General features: G+C 43.9%; 2 protein-coding genes across 16 annotated transcripts in view; one reads left to right on the top strand and one right to left on the bottom strand.

The window, feature by feature from the left end:
• LOC149322000 (transforming growth factor beta receptor type 3-like) overlaps positions 1 to 8,131 on the top strand; it is a 29,486-nt gene extending 21,355 nt beyond the window's left edge. For 6 of the 13 annotated variants that reach the window (XM_089532836.1, XM_089532768.1, XM_089532794.1 and 3 more), the window contains 6 exons: positions 373 to 690; positions 1,362 to 1,494; positions 2,609 to 2,683; positions 3,297 to 3,407; positions 4,783 to 4,827; positions 7,424 to 8,131. In XM_089532836.1, the coding sequence (XP_089388962.1) occupies positions 373 to 690; positions 1,362 to 1,494; positions 2,609 to 2,683; positions 3,297 to 3,407; positions 4,783 to 4,827; positions 7,424 to 7,593 (852 nt within the window). In that variant the 3' untranslated portion in view covers positions 7,594 to 8,131. Of the gene's footprint in view, positions 1 to 372; positions 691 to 1,361; positions 1,495 to 2,608; positions 2,684 to 3,296; positions 3,408 to 4,521; positions 4,828 to 5,981; positions 6,077 to 7,423 lie in introns of those variants that run through there. The other 7 variants (XM_089532846.1, XM_089532803.1, XR_016281922.1 and 4 more) reach the window with 6 other exon arrangements.
• The window catches only part of LOC149321999 (EVI5-like protein), a 70,677-nt gene continuing 59,564 nt past the window's right edge, over positions 6,929 to 18,041 (bottom strand). For 2 of the 3 annotated variants that reach the window (XM_089532732.1, XM_089532744.1), the window contains one exon: positions 8,517 to 16,653. In XM_089532732.1, the coding sequence (XP_089388858.1) occupies positions 16,342 to 16,653 (312 nt within the window). In that variant the 3' untranslated portion in view covers positions 8,517 to 16,341. Of the gene's footprint in view, positions 7,226 to 8,516; positions 16,654 to 18,041 lie in introns of those variants that run through there. The other variant, XR_016281916.1, reaches the window with a different exon arrangement.

The following is an 18,041-nucleotide window of genomic DNA, read 5'->3' as shown; positions in this document are numbered from 1 at the left end:
TAATATGTGGCTCAGTGATTTTGACTGGTAGTGGAGGGATCTCAGGGTCTGGGGGACTTAAGAGCTCACTCCAGGGTACTTTAGAGGTGGGCCATGTAACTGCTTTCTGTGGAAGAAAAAGGAGGCTGATATCCAAGGTGCCTAGGCATTTGAAGTATAGACAATGGGGCCTGCCTTTGACCATCTATGATGTATCAATAACAATTGACCAGATGATACCTTTGAAGGGGATTAGGGGAAGCAGTTGCCATTTTGGCTCACAGTGCCACAGCAGCTGCCTTGTATGATATTGTCACTGTCTCTTCTTTCAGCTTGTTCGAGAATCAAGCACTCTTGTGCTTCCATGTTAACTGCACTTCCTTCTGTCTCTAGGCTTCCTTAGCTTCCTACGACTTGTGTCTTGGCTTCACCATCCAGCGGTGCTTCATCTCCCCCTCTTCTGATCCTTTGGTGGCTTCTTCATATCTGCTGGTCCAGCACGGGTGTGCTGTTGATGCCCACGTCAACATGTCAGAGTTGGAGCAGGCAACCCAGGGCCAGGCATTGCCTCCAGGTTACCAGGAACGCCAACGACTGAGCTTCCTGCTGCAGCCTCGCTTCAATGACTCTATTCAGTTCCTGCACTGCCACCTGGTGCTCTGCAGCAGGGACCCTCAGGATCCCAGCAAGCCCAAAGGCCCAATGCCAAAGGTCTCTGACTCCTCCGGCAAGGGGACACTGATCTCTAGCAGCTATCCAGTGGCTCTGTGCCACCTCTTGCCTGTGTACTGTTAGAGACTTGGTGCTCTTGGTGGGAGATCATTATGTAAGAAACTGTGCCCTGCCAAGTTGGACTATCAGGATATTCTCCTCTGGCTTGCAGCCTCTCACTGCGGTCTTGGGCAGAGATTTTTCCCATCACCTGTTCTTCTTGTTAGGAGATGCTGAAGCTGAGGTCTTCTGTATGGAAAACGTGTTCTGCCACTGAACCATTGTCCTACCAGTAATCTTAGATGCACCCCTTTCCTTGTGATGGAAGGGTGCTGTCTAAGAACTGGTGTGGTAGTAGTAAGTTAGAGTGGTGGATAGGGGCTTGGGGAATCCAGGTTCTGGACCTAGTTTTCAGGTTTGTTATGAGGATAAAGTGTGTATGGAGAGCCATATATGCCACCTTGAATTCACAGGAGAAAAGGTGTGGTATACTGCATATGTAAATAAACTAATAAATGAGGGGATAGGATTAAGACCATAGTGAAGCACCTTGGATGAGGTGAAAGCACTCTAGAATGGGCTTATTAAACCTGGGTTTCTTTAGAATGGGAGAGGATCTGGGTCCAGGCTGTTTCCTTCTGCCAGAGGTGAAGCATTCTTTTATGTTTCAGTGCCCATCAGAGAATGAGGCCTGCAAAGGAGAAGTGGAGCTGGCCAGAAGTCACTTCCAACGCACTGTCACAAAACCCATCATTGTGACAGTGGAGGCTCCGCTCAGAGCTGCCATTCCAGGTCTGAGACCAGGTAGGTGGTAAGATTGGAGTGCGTTCTGGAGACTAGTCAGAAGAAAACTGTTGGAATCAGTGGCTTCACAATTACATAGGTGCTGCCTGAGTCTGACCATGGGCCCATCTAGCCTGATTCTGTCAGTTCTGACTGGCAATGGTGGCTTTCAGGAGCTTGAGAGAGGTTTCTTTCCTAGCCTTATCTGGAGATTCCTGGCATTCTCCTGTGGTCTCACGCCCAGATATTAAATGGACTGGACAGTGCTTTGCTTCCAGAATCAAGGGAGCTAAGGCATGTTCAGAGTGGCACAATGGATGCCAAACTGCATAGCAGTGACTTTTTTTGTAAACCAGTGAGTGCCCTGTGCCTTCACTTCTAGAGTATCAGGGAGTGGAAGAAGGAGCCGGCAAGAATGAGACTGACCTGAACATCTGATCTCAACAAGCTGGAGACTCAGAATTTGCCAGGCTTGTCTGTGCTGAGAAGTTCAGGATATTTGCTGGGCAGAAGGGACTTCAATTAAGTGTCTCTTTTTTTTAAAGATTGTTTTCCTGTGTGTGATGTTTTTCCTGCTTTACAGGGGGTTGCTTTTCATAGAATCATAGAGTTGGAAGAGACCAAAAGGGCCATCCAGTCCAACCCCCTGCCATGCAGGAATTCACAATCGAGGCACCCCAACAGATGGCCATCCAGCTTCTGTTTAAAGATATCCAAAGAAGGAGACACTACTACACTCTGAGGGAGTGTGTTCCACTGTCAGACAGCTCTTACTGTTAGGAAATTCCTCCTGAGGTTTAGATGGAATCTCTTTTCCTGCATCCATTGTTCCCGGTCCTAGTCTCTGGAGCAACAGAAAACAAGCTTGCTCCATCCTCAGTATGACATCCCTTCAAATATTTAAACAAGGCTATCATATAATCTCTTAACCTTCTCTTCTCCAGGCTAAACATACCCAGCTCCATTAGTCTCTCCTTTAATTATTAAGTGTTTGCTAGTAATCACCTATAACTTTCTGGAGAATAGGCAGGATATAAATGTTTTAAAATAAAACTGTGTATTATTTTTTTTATGGCTGTCCATAAGCAGACACTCTCTCAGGGTGTCCCCTTTCCAAATCCCTTCTTTTCTGTAGATAATTTCCCACCCAGCCATCAAGGAAAAGCACTGAAGGATCCACTCCACTCGTGGAAGACACAGCCAGTCCCAAGTAAGTACATTTTGGTTACCCTCTCTCGCTAGTCTGATTCCCCTGAGATTGAGCGACTGGGACCTCCTCTGAACCCGGATTCCACCTCTAACTCTAGGAGGAGTGGAGTCAAGGACTAGTCTAGCCATGTGGAGCGGAAGTGGGAAAGGCATTAGTGAGCTTCCTATAAATGGTTTTGCCACCTGAGGCAGAGCAGCAAATGGTGGTCTCCCCATCTAAGTCAAGGCACATAGTATCTAAAGCCAGCCAAATTATTTTGGCTTGCATGAGGCTAAGATTATTTAACAGAATAATATGAAACTGATCCCCAGATGCATCCCTCCCCTTCCCTGGAAGTAAAAATAGAACATTAATAAATTAAATAACTAAGATTTTCCCTGTCTTATTATGATAGCCAAAATCTTCTGCCTGAGTGGCTATCTCATGCATGGTAGGGCGAGCCCTGCATGAGGCAAGATGACTTTTCTCCATGTTTCTGGAGTTGGGTGTAGCAGGAGTCCTGAGTCTGGGACATCATTCTGTGCCACCCCATTTTAGAGCTGTAAAAACGCCACAGAATCAGTTTTCATTCACTTCCCTATGCATTTCCCTCCCTGTTTCCGGTTCTCTGTAGCTGCTGCTTCACCAGGCCTAGAGCTCCCAGCTGTATTTGGCATTGCCTTTTCAGCCTTCATCATCGGTGTGTCCCTCACTGGTGGGCTTTGGTTCATTCATTCCCAGACAGGTAGGTATGAAGCTAAAAGCAGTCAGATGGCCTTGAGAATGCTTTAGTAATGTGCATGGCAAATGCATTGGACTAAATGGTCCTTGTGGCCTATGATTCAGTGAGGAGTGTGATCTCAGCTCCCCCCCCCCCCCCACTTTCATTCAAATAAACTCTGATTTATAGTGAACCCATCCTAGGGTTTTCTTGGTCAGATTTATTCATGTTTTCCTTTCAGGCTGAGCATGTGATGTGCTCAAGGTCACTCAGTGGGCTTCCAGGGATAAAAGAGGAAATGAACCCTGGTCTCCCAGGGTCCTAATTCAACACTCAAGCTGCTTTATATCCAGTAGAACCACCATGGTGTAGTGGATTAGCATTCCAGGAGTCCAGAGTTCAAATCCCCATGTCCATGGAAACCCACTGGGTGACCTTGAGCATGCCACTCTGTCTCAGCCTTAAGGGAAGCAATGCCAAAACTCTGGACATACCCTGCCAAGAAAATCCCATGATAGGGTTACTTTAGGATTGTCATATGTCAGAAACAACTTGAAAGCACACAACAAGTTATATCCAAAGATCTCAAAGCAGTATGCAATAATATCAGTTTAAGACAATAAATAACAATAATGATAATTTTTAAAAAAAATACATTAAGTCATTTATCACTTAGAACCAGATTATTTAAAACTATCTTAAACCATTTAAAAGAATGCTGATTGTAACAGATGTACAAATTGGATAAATTAAGTTAGGCCTCAAAAGCTTACAGTCTCAAATAGGACATAGGGGAAACATCAGGGGGAGGGAAGAGGAGGAAGTCAGAGATAAACTGGGGAAGAATAGCTATTCAGTTATAAATACTCCAACTTGATTTTGGTAGGACACAGGCTAGATGGAGGAAGTTGAGGCAATGTTTTCCTTGCAGGCCAGTTCTGGGCAAGATCAGATAATGGCACCATGGTTCTTGGGGCTCTGTGATGAACTCAGATTATGCAGAGATTGGAATCAATGGCCTGGCCATCTGGCCTGAGTCTCATGCCACAGAAGGGATTAGGTGTCCAGCACATTTGATGTTTGGCTTATTATGACCAGTACAGCAATATGCTTTCTTTGCCTAATCATATTTGTCAAGGTCTGTGGACCCCACTATGGAGAAAGAAGTGGAACAGATGGGGGAATAAAAGGACAAACAGTGACACAATTGACAGACAGTGGAGATCACAAGAGAAAGAATCAGGATTTGTATGCCTTTCAAAGTCTTGACCCTCATCCATGGGCTTCTTTTTTGTTTTGTTTTTTTAGCAGATATCTCATGCATTTTATGCCTTTCTCTGAAACAATGAGATCTAGAAACATTCATTTCTAGACTTTAATGCCAGCCTTGAACTCTTAGGTGAGGCAACTATCAGAAACAGAAGTCGACCGACAGCTGAGAGAGGTGAGGAGGACTGCTACACATTTAAAATCTTGCCTCAGTGGCAGAGATTATGATGCTGTATTCATTTCTATCCCTGATCATAAAGGGTGTTGTGTTGACCACTTTAGGAAACGTCTGTGTGGGCAAACATTCATTGGTTTTATTGTTGTGGTTATTCCCAAAGAAAAAAGGGGAATGCCTAGTTGTAGTAAAAAGGCACTTGGTGCGCACAGAGGTGGGAATTTCAGGGGGTGGGATAAAACAAAAAGGTCAGATCTCTATGCAAGAGAACCACTTAGTGCTCTATGGCTAGGGTTCCCAAACCATGACTCTTGTGCCTCTGAGCTGGTTTTGTTTTACCACCACCACTGTCCCCTGTACTTAGTGGCAGAAAAACATGCAAAGATGTGGACAAGAATCCTTTTGGCAATGCATGCTGGTATAATCCAGCGTCTATACTTTTTTGTTTGGGGTATTGTGAAAGGAAGAGCTACTGTGTTGTAGTAGTTTGAGTGCTGGACTAGAGCACTGGGAGACCAGGACTTACATTCCCTGTCAGCCACAGAAACCCACTGGGTGAACTTGGGCAAATCACACACTCTCAGCCTCAGAAGAAGGCAAGGGCAAAACCCTTGAGAACAAATCCTGCCAAGAAAATCCTATGACAGGTTTGTCTTAGGGTCATAAGTCAGAAATGACCTGAAGGCACACAGCAACAACAAATTGTAGAAAGAGATATTTGGTATCTTTTTCTATATTGTTCTTCCCCCAAATGACCAAGAGCAGTAGATGAGGTTTCCTAGCTGCATTCCCCCAGCTACCGATGGGCTGTGGGCATATTTTGGCTTCCTTTGTAACTCTGGGGAAGAAGGAGCAGCCTTAGGTTGCGGATGGCAGGTGTGGAAGGGCAGCTGGACCTCAGCCACATACACCACATAGCCAATCAGTTGTCCAGGGAATATAGCTGTGCAAGGGATCACAGAGAGAAAGGAGTAGCCTTCATGACTGTTGTTAAGTATGGTGGTGGAGACTTAATGCCCAACCTTGGATAAATATACAAAAAGCAAAGGGTAGGTTCACTTGGTTCTCTTTTCTTCATAGCATGAAGAAAAGAGTATGGGATGGGGAGACAGAGAGGTGTCACCCCTGCACCTTTTTTCTTTTCTTCCTGACAGGTCTTGAAGAAACAGCCATTCCAAAGTCCCTAGAAGTTTCCTCAGCCCTGACTGCAGCAAGCTCTGCACATGGCTCCCTGCCGTAACAAAGACAGGTAGCTGGATGTAAAAATGTTAATGAGAGTAAGGATGGTCAGGAATTTTCATGGGGAAAGGAGGCAATATCTTTAAAGGAGAATGGTTAAATCTGCTGCACAGAATGGTTCTTGTGATCTCTTTCAACTCTGATTCTATTACTGTTTCCTTCCATTCTTGAACATTTTTTGCATGAAAATACAAAAAATGTAGGTGCTTAGGCTCCTAAATTATACAAATTAACAAGAAAATCTAACTGATATACAAAGTGGCCTCTAATTTTGTTGCCCATATTTATTATCTTGGGGACTTGCACAGTTCTTGTTGGGCATACAGAACCCAGGGCACATATCTCGAGAAGCTATGGCACTCCAGATGTTAATGTAATGTATTATTTCACTATCCTCCTCCACCATCACTGGCCAAGCTAGATAGGGACTATAATATCTGTGTGGTCCATGACTGAAATGCTTGGGAATACCTTGCTAGCAGTATTGATACTGGTGGTGTCAATACTTTCATTGGACTACTAAAATATAATTTAAAAAATGAACTGGTTTTGTCCTTCCAAACTCCTCCTGAATAACGTAAAAGTTCAAAAATAATCCTGACTAGTATTGTAGCCACGAGATACGTAGTTCATTTAACTCAGGGGTAGGCAACCTTTTTGAGCCGGGGGCCGGGTTGCTATCCCTCAGACAACTGGGGGGCCGAAGCCAAAAAATAAAATAAAATTTTTAAAAAAATTAAATAAATAAACCGGGACAAATGTAGGACAACATTGTCAAATGGTGGACACTTTTTTTTAAAAAAGTGGAGGACATGCAAAAAAATTTGCTGATTTTTAAAAAAATGTTAATATAAATGCATGTTTCTGAGGTGTCTATAGACAATTGCCCCCCTTGCCCATGCGCGCGAGAGGTCAAAGGCCCCGGTGGCAATCGGCAGCAGGACCGGGCTGGGGCCGGTCCCAAGGCCTCGCCGGGCCGCATCCGGCCCACGGGCCGCAGGTTGCCTACCCCTGATTTAACTCCTAGAATGGAGACTGTAAACTTGAAGAATCATCTTGGAAGTATGTCTCAAGTTACATCTTGGGGGAAATAGACTCAGATGGCTTTCTTCATCTCCATAGACAGAATGGCTTGCAGAAGGGCTTGCCTCACTCAGCCCTGCAGACAAAAAGGCCGAATGAGGTACTTAGTGACTCTGTGTCACATTCAGTCAAAACACTTAGCTGAGTGAAGTAGTAGTGGTGACTAAATATATCTATAGTAGTTAGGTTGAAGTGAATTGGACCCACAATGGTGTTGCCGGAAAGATGGAAGTGGTGTATTTTTACTCATGCTGATTCTACGTCTGTTTTGTAGATTCTCAGCTGTGTTTTGCCTGTGACCAAGCATTTGTTCCAGCAAACCTGTGTTCCCCAGTACCAAAGCCACCTACTTATGAAGATGTCAACCTAACATCATTCTTTAAACCGGTATTATCCATGCTGCATAAACTCACATTCACTCTAAGCTTTAGCTTAAATGAGTAACCTGTTTGTAGGCAGCAGTAGTACAGCTTTTTCATGCCTTATTTTGGGCACTTCTGCTGCCCCCCCCCCCCCCCCCCCTTTTGACTCTTCATTTCTGCACTGATGTTTGGACAAAGAGGAACTCTCCTGCTCTGGTCTCTGGAGGACATAACATTCCCCAGTGAAGTAGCAGGACAGCTGCTCCCCCTGCCTGGCCTGGTGGGGAAACTGCCAACTGACACACTGCAGGAGAAGACAAAAGGCCCAGGTGTGTGTGTGGGAAGGGAGGGGGGCTGCCATTTCATGAGGGGAATTTGGACAGAATCACACTTGACAGGTTTACTGAGCTGCCTGCAGTAATATCTTGTGCTCTTCTGATGAATGTTAATCTCTGTTGAGAGATGCTGGCTTTCATGCACCTTTGAAGCACAGGCTTCCCAACTTCCTGAGGAAACAAAGATGACTGCCAAAACCCAAGAATTAAATGTAAGCATACTTTAGAGGGGGGCATTTCTGGTGTTCTACTTTGCAAATGATGTAGCCTTTTATTAAACTGCTATACAGCAGACTTGTAAGAGTCCACTGTGATTATTTCAGCCAGCAGATGTGACTGGCTTTCAATGACTGCTGTGCTATTAAAATGCCACACATTCTGTTGGCAGTTTCTTTACAAGCTTGATTGAGCAGGCCAGACTATTAATGGCTGCATTACTGTACTTGAGGATTTATGAGAGGGCAAAGTAAATGCCCTTTGTTTAATCTTACATATGGTCCTTGGTGCATTTTCCTCATAGTATGTACAGAAACTATCAACTTCACCATAAACTACAACAACATAGCATTAAAGGGGAACTTAATTTGGTTGGGATTCCCTGCTTGGCCATGAAAGCCAGTGGGTGACTTTGGGCAAGTAAGCCAGTGGGTGACTTTGGGCAAGTAAGGCAATGGCAAACCTCCTCTGAACAAATCTTACCAAGAAAACCCCATGATAGGTTGCCTTAAGTAAAAAACCACTTGAAGACACACCGTAACAACAAGGGGGTTGACAACCTATGGCCTACTGAATGATACTGGGAGTCCAATACCCATTAGCCCCCACCAGCATGCATGATGCATTATGATCTTCCACCTGGTATTTATAGGTTTCCCATTTCTGTGCTATGACCAGAGCTCAACCTTCTTGAAAATATCTGATTATTTACATGAGCTCTTGAGTGTTTCAAAATGGGATATTAATCTGGATTTTCTGGAGCCATACAGAGAGTTTTGTGAATAACACATATGTATCTTCCTCCAGGCAAATAACTGTAATTTAGCACTTGACTACTTTACCCTGAACATACTGGCACTAACAAGTGGACGAGCATGCTTCCCTCAAATATTTGCAAAGTCCCTTCCCCTGCAAGGCCTGAGACGGAGTTATTAAGACAGTGTAAATAGTTTATTTTGCTTTTGAAATTACAGATATTTTGTACAATAGTATTTGTTTTAAAATGGTCACGGGCTAGAAAGAATGAAACTTATTACTCTGAGGAGCATAGAAGGGACTCTGGTACACAGTTACACTAAACACATGATTTCAGGAACAGTTGGGCCAGTGAGGAGATAAAAGGTGCTCTCCAACCTGGAAAGCAAACACACACTGTAACCTGCAATTTCCTCCTGGATAGAAGCAGCTTGCTGTTTACTAGTAGTGAGTGGTCTAGCTGCACAGATTATGGGGTACATTAATATACAAAGATGAAATGTGGATAGGTTCCCTTTTGCCAGGAGAGACCGTAGCACAGGTAAGAATCCCAGCAGAGGCCTAATTCAGCATTTAATGCCCTCTACCCCTTCCCCTTGATCCCCAACTCTTATATTCTTTCATGCATACTATTTCACAAGTTGACACAAATCGAGGCCAGATATGCAAACGAGGGGTGGCAGGTTTATATCACTAACTATGCCAGCCAATTCCACTGTACTTGAATGGTCTGTAATTTTGGAATGAATTTCAGGAACTACCATCCAAAGAGTAAAAATCCTTCATACTTTTACATGCACATGACCATATTCTTGTTTTGGGATTTTCCAAGCATGCTCTCTTATCCAGTCTGATGCGACTAATTTTGTTTTTTTTTTTAAAATAAAATTAATAAGATTAATAACCAACCTTTAATTTAGAGACATAGCAGTGTCAGTCTACAAAAGCTCATGCTACAACTTTGTTTGCTCAGTTAGTCTCAAACGTGCTGCAAGATCTTTTTCTATACCAACCTTTAATTTGACATTCTTGCAGTTAGGATATCTAACATACCTGATTCCAGATAAAATTTGAGCTGAAAGCTAAAAAGAATGTATTGCCCACCTCTGCCTAAAACTCATCTGTTCTACCACCTGAATTCACTTTTCCTTCCTTTAAACCACTAACCTGTCCCCTAGCCTTCTCCAAGCCTCACTGCAATGTAATTCCTGCCTAATGTTAGTGCCACCAAAATCTCCCTCCCATCATGTCAGCCCCCTCCCCACCCCATTTACAGGAAGAGTGAGAAGCAACAGAATCCCAACAGTGCAATCTTTCAGTGCCTTTGCAGGAACAAATCCTAAGCAAGGTTATCCTTCTGATTTCCACAGAAATCAGAAGGTTTTCCCCCATCACCATGATGGTATTTTAAAAAAAACAACCTATCTAATAGTGAAAAGATCTTTTGTCTTTTAAGGGAAGGGATAACAAATTTAGGGAAAGACTGGCAGCACAGTCTAAGAACACTCACAGTGAAATTTCCACTCAGCTTTGCAACTGCTATTATTTACAGTCTGTAGACAGCAACATTAATGATGGAGGAGAAATTTGCCTCGTCATTCTCATATTTATCCTCGATTTTATGTACCATGCAGCCTACCTTTTAAAAAGTGGCCATTGTTTTTATACAATACATACCCGCTCCAATAGTAAATGAATGTTTTTATTGCAAACTGGTTGGAGGGGCAAATAACACATTTCAGAAGTGCCCATGTGCCAGTGCCAACCAAAGCCAGCTGTGCCCTGTTTCAGACTTAACTAGGCATGAGTTGTTTTTCAAAGCTATTTTCAGAAGAGAAAATGAACAGCTATGGGGTGAATAGCAGTATTACTTTCAATGTAACTCACCTTGTTTTAAAACGTGGAGGTCTGTGTTTGCCATTAGTTTTTTATAAAAGAGTAAAAACAAGGGCTTGAGGACTACATTTTGGTTTGTTCAAACTTCTGGTTCCTATTCTACTCTATCTCTTGGAGGACAGTGTCTTTTAGATCCTGTGCTTGGGGCTGGCATGAATTGGGGTTGGTGTAATTAACAGGGTGTCACCCAAAGTTATTCACAGTAGTAAATTCAAAAATTTCCTGCTTCCTGAAAAGTGAAAATCTTTTCTCATATGGTATGGAAAAACTGAAATAAATATTATTATTAAAAAAAAAAATTCCTGCTTCTACAGAAGGGGATGTTGTGGCACATGAGAAGGATGTGTTCAAGCCAGGCAGTGACTTGAAGTCCAGTGTCAAAGCTGGAAGGATAGTGGGTGCATTCCTTATGCTGGTGTAAACACAACACTACATTACTTTCCCTCTATGAAGAAGGGAAAGAATTACTATTAAAGTGCAAGTTGAACCATGTCAGCAGCTATCAAAGTCACACACAAGCACCTTTTCCAGCCTGTTCTGCCCAAGTGAACAGGCTGGGTCCACACAAATGGCTGCTCTAACCTACTGCCTCCCCCTGGTAAGAATGGGCAGCCTGCTACAGAGCACAGGGAAGGTCCTAAATCTGATAACCCAGTGCTATTGAGAATATTGGAGGGCCACATGAGAAGCCCAAGGAGGGATGAAATGGGCTTGGGGCTTCTCATGCAGTCTGTGCAAATTTGCATTTGGGCAGAAATAGGTAGGCACCAGAGAGCAGTCTGCATGGACAGATATGTTTCCATCTGTCTCTCACCTGGTTCCAGACTTATGGGATACTCTAGCTGTCTGTCCCATACTGCAGGGCACTGAGTGGGCTAAAGTATTTGGCACCTTCAGTTTGAACTACACAGGAGTAGTTGCAAAGGGAAATTCATAGGAAGAAAGCTCACAAAAGCCATGATATGTAAGCAAATGTACACTATCCTTTACAACACTTTGCGCTAATAATTGTGTATTTAAAAAAAAATTGTGGGGCAGGAAACAAGGATGACAGATGGCTTGACATGACAGTGCCTCATGCTAACATTCAGAGAAGTTCCTGCTGGTAAGGGACTCTAGCCAGGCAGAAAACACGGATCAAAACCAATAGTGCCCAGGAAGAGTCTAGTGTAACAAGGCAGGTGGAACATTGGCTTGGCTCAAAAGAGAATAGACCCACCAAATCAACTCTTCTATGGTATGTCCCACTGATTCAATGGGTCTACTCTACTTGGAAATAGCAATGTAATTTTTGCCATTCTGTGGGCACATATTAGGCAAAAAGATATAGTTTTCCATTTCAGGAGCTTCTGAACACATTATTACCAATGTAGCTAATCGTTACAACTACAAAAAAATTGCAAGTTCTTGGACATGTCATTAGAGTTTCTAAAACATTGTTTTTTTTGTTTGGGGAGGGGTGTTATCTGCACATGAACAGATTATTTGTCAAGGACTGAAGACTAGGCCTACACAAGAAAGATCAGCATCACTCCACCATAAGCAATGAGATTATGATTTTTTTTTAGGTATGACATACTATCATTCAGTTCCCTGGGAATTCTCTCCCTGTCTACCATTTAGCTAAACTCATGCTATCTTGAATCAGAAGAATGCCTTGTGCTCTATAGTAGCAGAATGAGAATTGTTGCTCCCATCTCTCATCCAGTCCCTTAATACCTTTACTATTTCCCTGGCTGGAAGGAATTTATTAGGTTTCAATTAGAAATAAATTAGTGTTTTAAAACATTTATTGCATGTTGTCCAGTGTAGTGATTTTTACTACATGGTTTTAGGTTACTCACGCAGTGCTCCAGAAGGTTATAAAGAAATATTCTCTGCTGGGAAGCAGCAGAAGTCAAGGACCTCATCTGACTTATTCTCATGGTATTGCATAGGCCTGGTCTCAGAGATCAGATACTTTGGGGAGAAAGCTCACATTTGGACCATATAGCAAGTATGCTAGCCTGCCAACACTGCACTTATAGAAGCTGTGAAGTAGTTGGGGTAACCACTGATAACAATAAATCACACTGTTTCATGGCCATGGTTTCAAATGCTGTAACAAATGTCAATAACGGTGGGAATCAATAACTGTAGTGTAGATTAGAAGAGGTCAAATGTTACAAACATTGGTTGGTTGTGCCAGAGTAAACCAAACTCATACATTCATAACCAAATGACTTTCAGATTATAAAAACAACTACAGGGAGCCTTGACCAAAACAAGTTGAGGAAAAATTTTGGAGTTGAGTTTGTCTAAAAGAGTCTGGCTTTCTCCCATTTACTCCTAACCCCCAAAGGCGCTACTTTAGAATTAGAAACAGCAGTGATTAAAACTCTTCCCGACATGGAATCCTGGAGGCAGCAAGCATTCAAGTTAGCACTACACAAACAAACATCAACAACAGCTAGGAATTATGCACAAACTGGCAAACAGTTTCACAGGCCAGCCAACACTACAAATGTGCCCACTGCTAGCAATGGGGGCCGGGGAGAAGGTAGCAGATCGAAAATTAAAGTATTGTCACCAGCAGACCAACAACACAAGCAGATCCATGCAAAGGTGCAGGGCTGAATTTCTGTTTGGACGACATATTGTGTTGTTGATTTCTGAGGACAGACTGAATAATGGCAATAAAGTGTAGCAAGTATGTACAGAATACATCTATTAAAATATTGAAGATTATACCAAACTGGAGCCTTTCCTCAGGCCTATTTATATAAATACATAATTATAATAACTTCAGGACCACCAATGAGGTGGGTTGGGCTGGTGTAGGTTTGCCTGCCTGATTCAGCAAATGCTAATTTAATCTCATGACAGGAGTCTACAACATAGGAGTCGAAAACAATCAACAAAGCTTGCTTGCTGTGTTGATAAGACACAATAACATTTGGAAAATCCAAGGACCTCCTTCACAAGGGATGAAATGAATTATAAACTCATGCCAAGGAAGCTGTTTTCAGAAAGAAAGATCTGTGAGCCTGTTACAGAACACTACTAATAAATAATGTTGCAGGATTTAGAAATTAGGTAAAATCAAAAGGCATATTTGTTAGTAAACAGCACAGTGTATGAAAAGAGTATTGAAAGATGGATGAAGAGAAAGTTAGTCCATAACAAGAAACATTCTTCCTTCCCTGAAGGCAAAAACATTCAACTTGCAAATTCAGAAACTAGTCCACAAATTCAATGCACACAAGATTCTCATTAACCAGCACTTGCTTAAGGGAACTGCCTACCACCTTGGTGGGGTCAAAGCCAGACCTCTTAGGGCCCACATGCTGAGGAAAACACATCTTCCCCCAGCACTGCCATTCTGAAGTCCTTGGCATTTCCTAATACTGTACCACTTGATCTTCATTCCCTGTCAGGAACATTTGTAATAATGCTTTTATTTAAATACCTTGCAAGGCTATGTATCTGATAGCAGGATAGCTCTGGCTAAGGCCTTAATTACCATGTTACATTAAATGACTTTATGGATTTTAAGCGATGACTTTGTCACTTAAGGGAAATGGGGCAAAATCAGACTGTGACTATACGATAATTAGAAAACACGTTTGCTTGTATAATACATAAGAGTCCTCTTAAAGGAATGCTTAAAGGAACACTTAAAGGAATGGGGCAGAATCAAACTAGCAGGCTTGGGCCCTGAAAATGAAAGAGAGAACTATGAGTACCAACTGCTGTATAGCACCAAAACTTGCAATTATCTTCCCCAGCTGGTGTGGTTGAGAGGGGGAGTGTAAAATCAACATAGAATATAGGCAAGGGCTCACCCTATAATACAGACATCTAAATTGTTATGGCACTTTTTTCAGTTGGGTTGGGGACCATGCCACAGTCCCTTTAAAATGTTCTCAAGCAGACCACGAGTGACTAATTGTGAATTAGGAATTCTCAGTTTGCCCATTTCTATTGGTGGGCTGAGTTAGTAAATTTCAAGTTAAGTGAAGGTGAGAAGCTGATGTCAGTGAGAAGGGAATATTTTTTCTTCTTCCCCAGACCAATTAAGAAAAAAAAATCCAGCTATTGATGCAAGTGACATTTCTAGGAGCAATGTTACAATCAAACATGTTTTCTGGTTATCATACAGCCAAAGAGAGTGGGGGGAGGCTGAGGCCATTTACATGGGACTAGCCATTGGAGTACAAGAGGCCAACACACCTCTCACTGACTCTCTCCTGCAGCCCCAACTCCATTAGTGTTAGAAAGCAAACTTGGAGGTGGGAATCACATATTTGCTTCATGGGCAGATGCACATATAGGAGAGTATGGGTATATCCATTTTAAAAAATTGGGGAAGGTCACAAGTCTTGACAGCCCAATAATTCCCATCTTTCCACATGCTAGCTTTGCTTCTCAACAACAACAAAAGCATTTTTCAACTTACTTACTCAGATACTTGAAAATTAAGCCAGTTATTTTGACCTAGTGAATAATGAACCAAATAAAAAGTTCAGGAAGGAACTTATTAACTTCGCTTTCATCCCTAAATAAAATATATTTGCTAGGTGTTTTGAAGGACTGTCACCTACCTGAAACAAATCTGGTACTGGTTGAATTTTCCTGGAACTAGTGTTTGAAGAGACAGCCATACAGGTGGAGTTGTGGAAGAATACAGCACCATTCCACACATTTCCAGGCAAGGAATCCTTGAAAAACTGCTGTTTTACCATAGGGAGTAAGAGAGCATCTAGATCTCCTGTTATGGTTGCAGCACAACAGAATTACAGCTGCAGGCAAAATGAACCACAGAAGGTATAATACTAAACACCTCCCTTACCACAACACAGTTATATAGAAAAGATTCTGTATTTTTAGCTACAGAAGCAGTTCTGGCTGCTCCAGAAAGGCCCTCACAATCATTGAACTTAAAGCTTTATGCCAAGGCTTCTCTAAGGGAGAAGGTTTGGCAATCACACAGTATAAATAAATAATATATGCAGGAACAAAAATATAATTTTTTTCTCTAGCACGCAATCCTCCTTTGACAAGCACACTCTACACACACTCTTTCCTGTCCTTTCCCTGCTCTGAAAATCACAAGCAAGTGTGGAGGCATTTGATTTTCTTCTATGTATGCAGAACAGCAGGTGAACGGACATATATATAAATAAAGGGAAGACTGGCCCCTCTCCTCTCTCTAAGGAGCAACAAGGAGACAGATTAATTAGTACCGGACTGCATTTGATGGAACTAGTGGACTGTTTCCTTCTGTTGCCCCTTCAAGGTTCTTGAGTGTGAAAAACCTGGGGTTGGGGAAAGAAAATTGAAAAAGCTGTGGCAACAGGGGTGGGGTGGGGAAAATGTGAATGAGCCCAATACATGGGTTTGGATTTTAACTCACCAGTGACCATAGAGCTGGGGGGAGGGGGAGGCAGTGCAGACAATAATCAATCAATAGAGAAGGTCCAAGTAATTCAGGCCAGCTGTAGACAAGGCCTTTCCCTTGTGCCATCCCGACAGGGGCTGCTCAGTTGCATCTTACACAATCTGTCTCTATCTCTGGCCCCCTCAGTACAGCCTGGTCAGAGGACCAAGTGCCTTCCAGATGCAGGTGGGATGGCAGGCCTCTGTCCTCATTTGCCCAGAGCTTCTGCAAAGATGATCTCGCCATTGGGCTCAGTGGCAGAGGCAGGATCATCTGGATCACTATCTGTGGTTCCATCACTGTCCTTGCCAGAGCTCTCAGCACCCCGTAGAAAGTGTGCATTATGGGGAGACAGTGGGTACAAGACATCTTGCAGGGCACCCACTACCATGGGGCTGGTCAGCAGCTCTTCATCTGAGGAATGCAGCGAGTCATCATCCACTGCCAGATGACTCACAATATGGATGCCATCAAAGCCCATGGAATCCTCAAAAGGTTTCTGTCCCTTCATCAGCCGGATCTATGGGAGACAGACAGGAAGTATTAAGGTTAAGGGCAGTGACAGAGACATGGCACTCAGTATCTGGGTAACTTCTTGGCATTCCAGTGCAGAGCAGGTATCCACCACAGAGTATGTTCCCCTTTTCTGTGCTTCTGTGTAATATATGCTCCTCCTGAAGCTCCTGTGGAACTACTGTGTTCAGATGTTCTGCCCCTCCCCAGTAAATGTATATGTATTCAAACAGCAGAATCAGTACTCACTCTGAACTTTTGTCTGTGTAGACCAGGGGTAGGCAACCTTTTTGAGCCGGGGGCCGGGTTGCTGTCCCTCAGGCGACTGGGGGGCCGAAGCCAGGGGTGGAGCTTCTACCCTCCAGGGGCGGGGCCGCATGCCGGGGGCGGTGCTTCCACCCTCCGGGGGCGAGGCCTCCCCATCTTTGCTGGCCCCTGACGGGGCCCTAGGCCCTGTTAGAGACCGGCAAAAAAGCTGGGGGGGGCCGCCAGCGCTGGAGGGCCCCCTGGAGGGCCCCAGCGATGGCACCGGGCCTCCCAGAGGCCCCCTGTTGCCCTCGGAACCCTCCTGGAGGGCCCCGGAGATGGCAGCGGGCCTCCTAGAGGCCCGCCGCCGCTGCCGCTGCTGCCACCCATTGTGGCTTTTCGCCGCTCTGGGCATCGCCATTTTGGGCGAAAAAATGGCGGCGCCCATAGCCCCAGAGGCCACTATGGGCGCCGCCATTTTTCGCCCAAAATGGCGGGGAAGGTCGCGCGAGACTTCGCCGCCATTTTGCCACCCAAAATGGCGGCGCCCAGAGCGGCGAAAAGCTGTGATGGGCGGCCGCTGTGGCGGCAGCGGCAACAGCAGCTTGGGGCCGGCCGCCAGGCCTCCGCGGGCCGCATCCGGCCCACGGGCCGGAGGTTGCCGACCCCGGTGTAGACAAACATCCTCCTGTTCCTCTAGAGTTGCTAAAAGAGGAGATGTATAAAAGGATACACAGCAATAGTAACCCCACTCTTTATAACCAAGTTCCCTTTTTTGGACAACAATCCCACAGAGAGCATGATAATACCTATTCTGGCTGGGAATTCAGGAGTCATAACTTATCCCTGCTCTGCCTTAGAAAGAGCAGACTGGTTGACAGAATTGAATGAGGCAAGAACAGCTACTATTAGGACAAACTGGAGGGAATCTTTAAAACACGCATGTGAATACTATGCCTTTCATTACTATTAAATGCCTGCTCTTACAAAAGCAGCTTCTGAGAATGTGTGAATCCTCCCTTGTCATGCTCCTTTGGCATAATTCTGACATTTTATGTTGCAAACCTGGTAGGCAGGCATCTTAAAAGCTGTCTTCTGATCAGGAAGAAAACAGTAGTCCTGCAGGGATGTTGTTCTTCAGTTTGGTAC

Source organism: Sceloporus occidentalis, unplaced genomic scaffold (assembly GCF_023333645.1).
Source record: "Sceloporus occidentalis isolate IW3139 unplaced genomic scaffold, rSceOcc1.0.p SCAF_1, whole genome shotgun sequence".
Lineage (NCBI taxonomy): Eukaryota > Metazoa > Chordata > Lepidosauria > Squamata > Phrynosomatidae > Sceloporus > Sceloporus occidentalis.
Note: the sequence above shows the minus strand (reverse complement) of the source record. Positions and strands in the feature narration are given on the sequence as shown.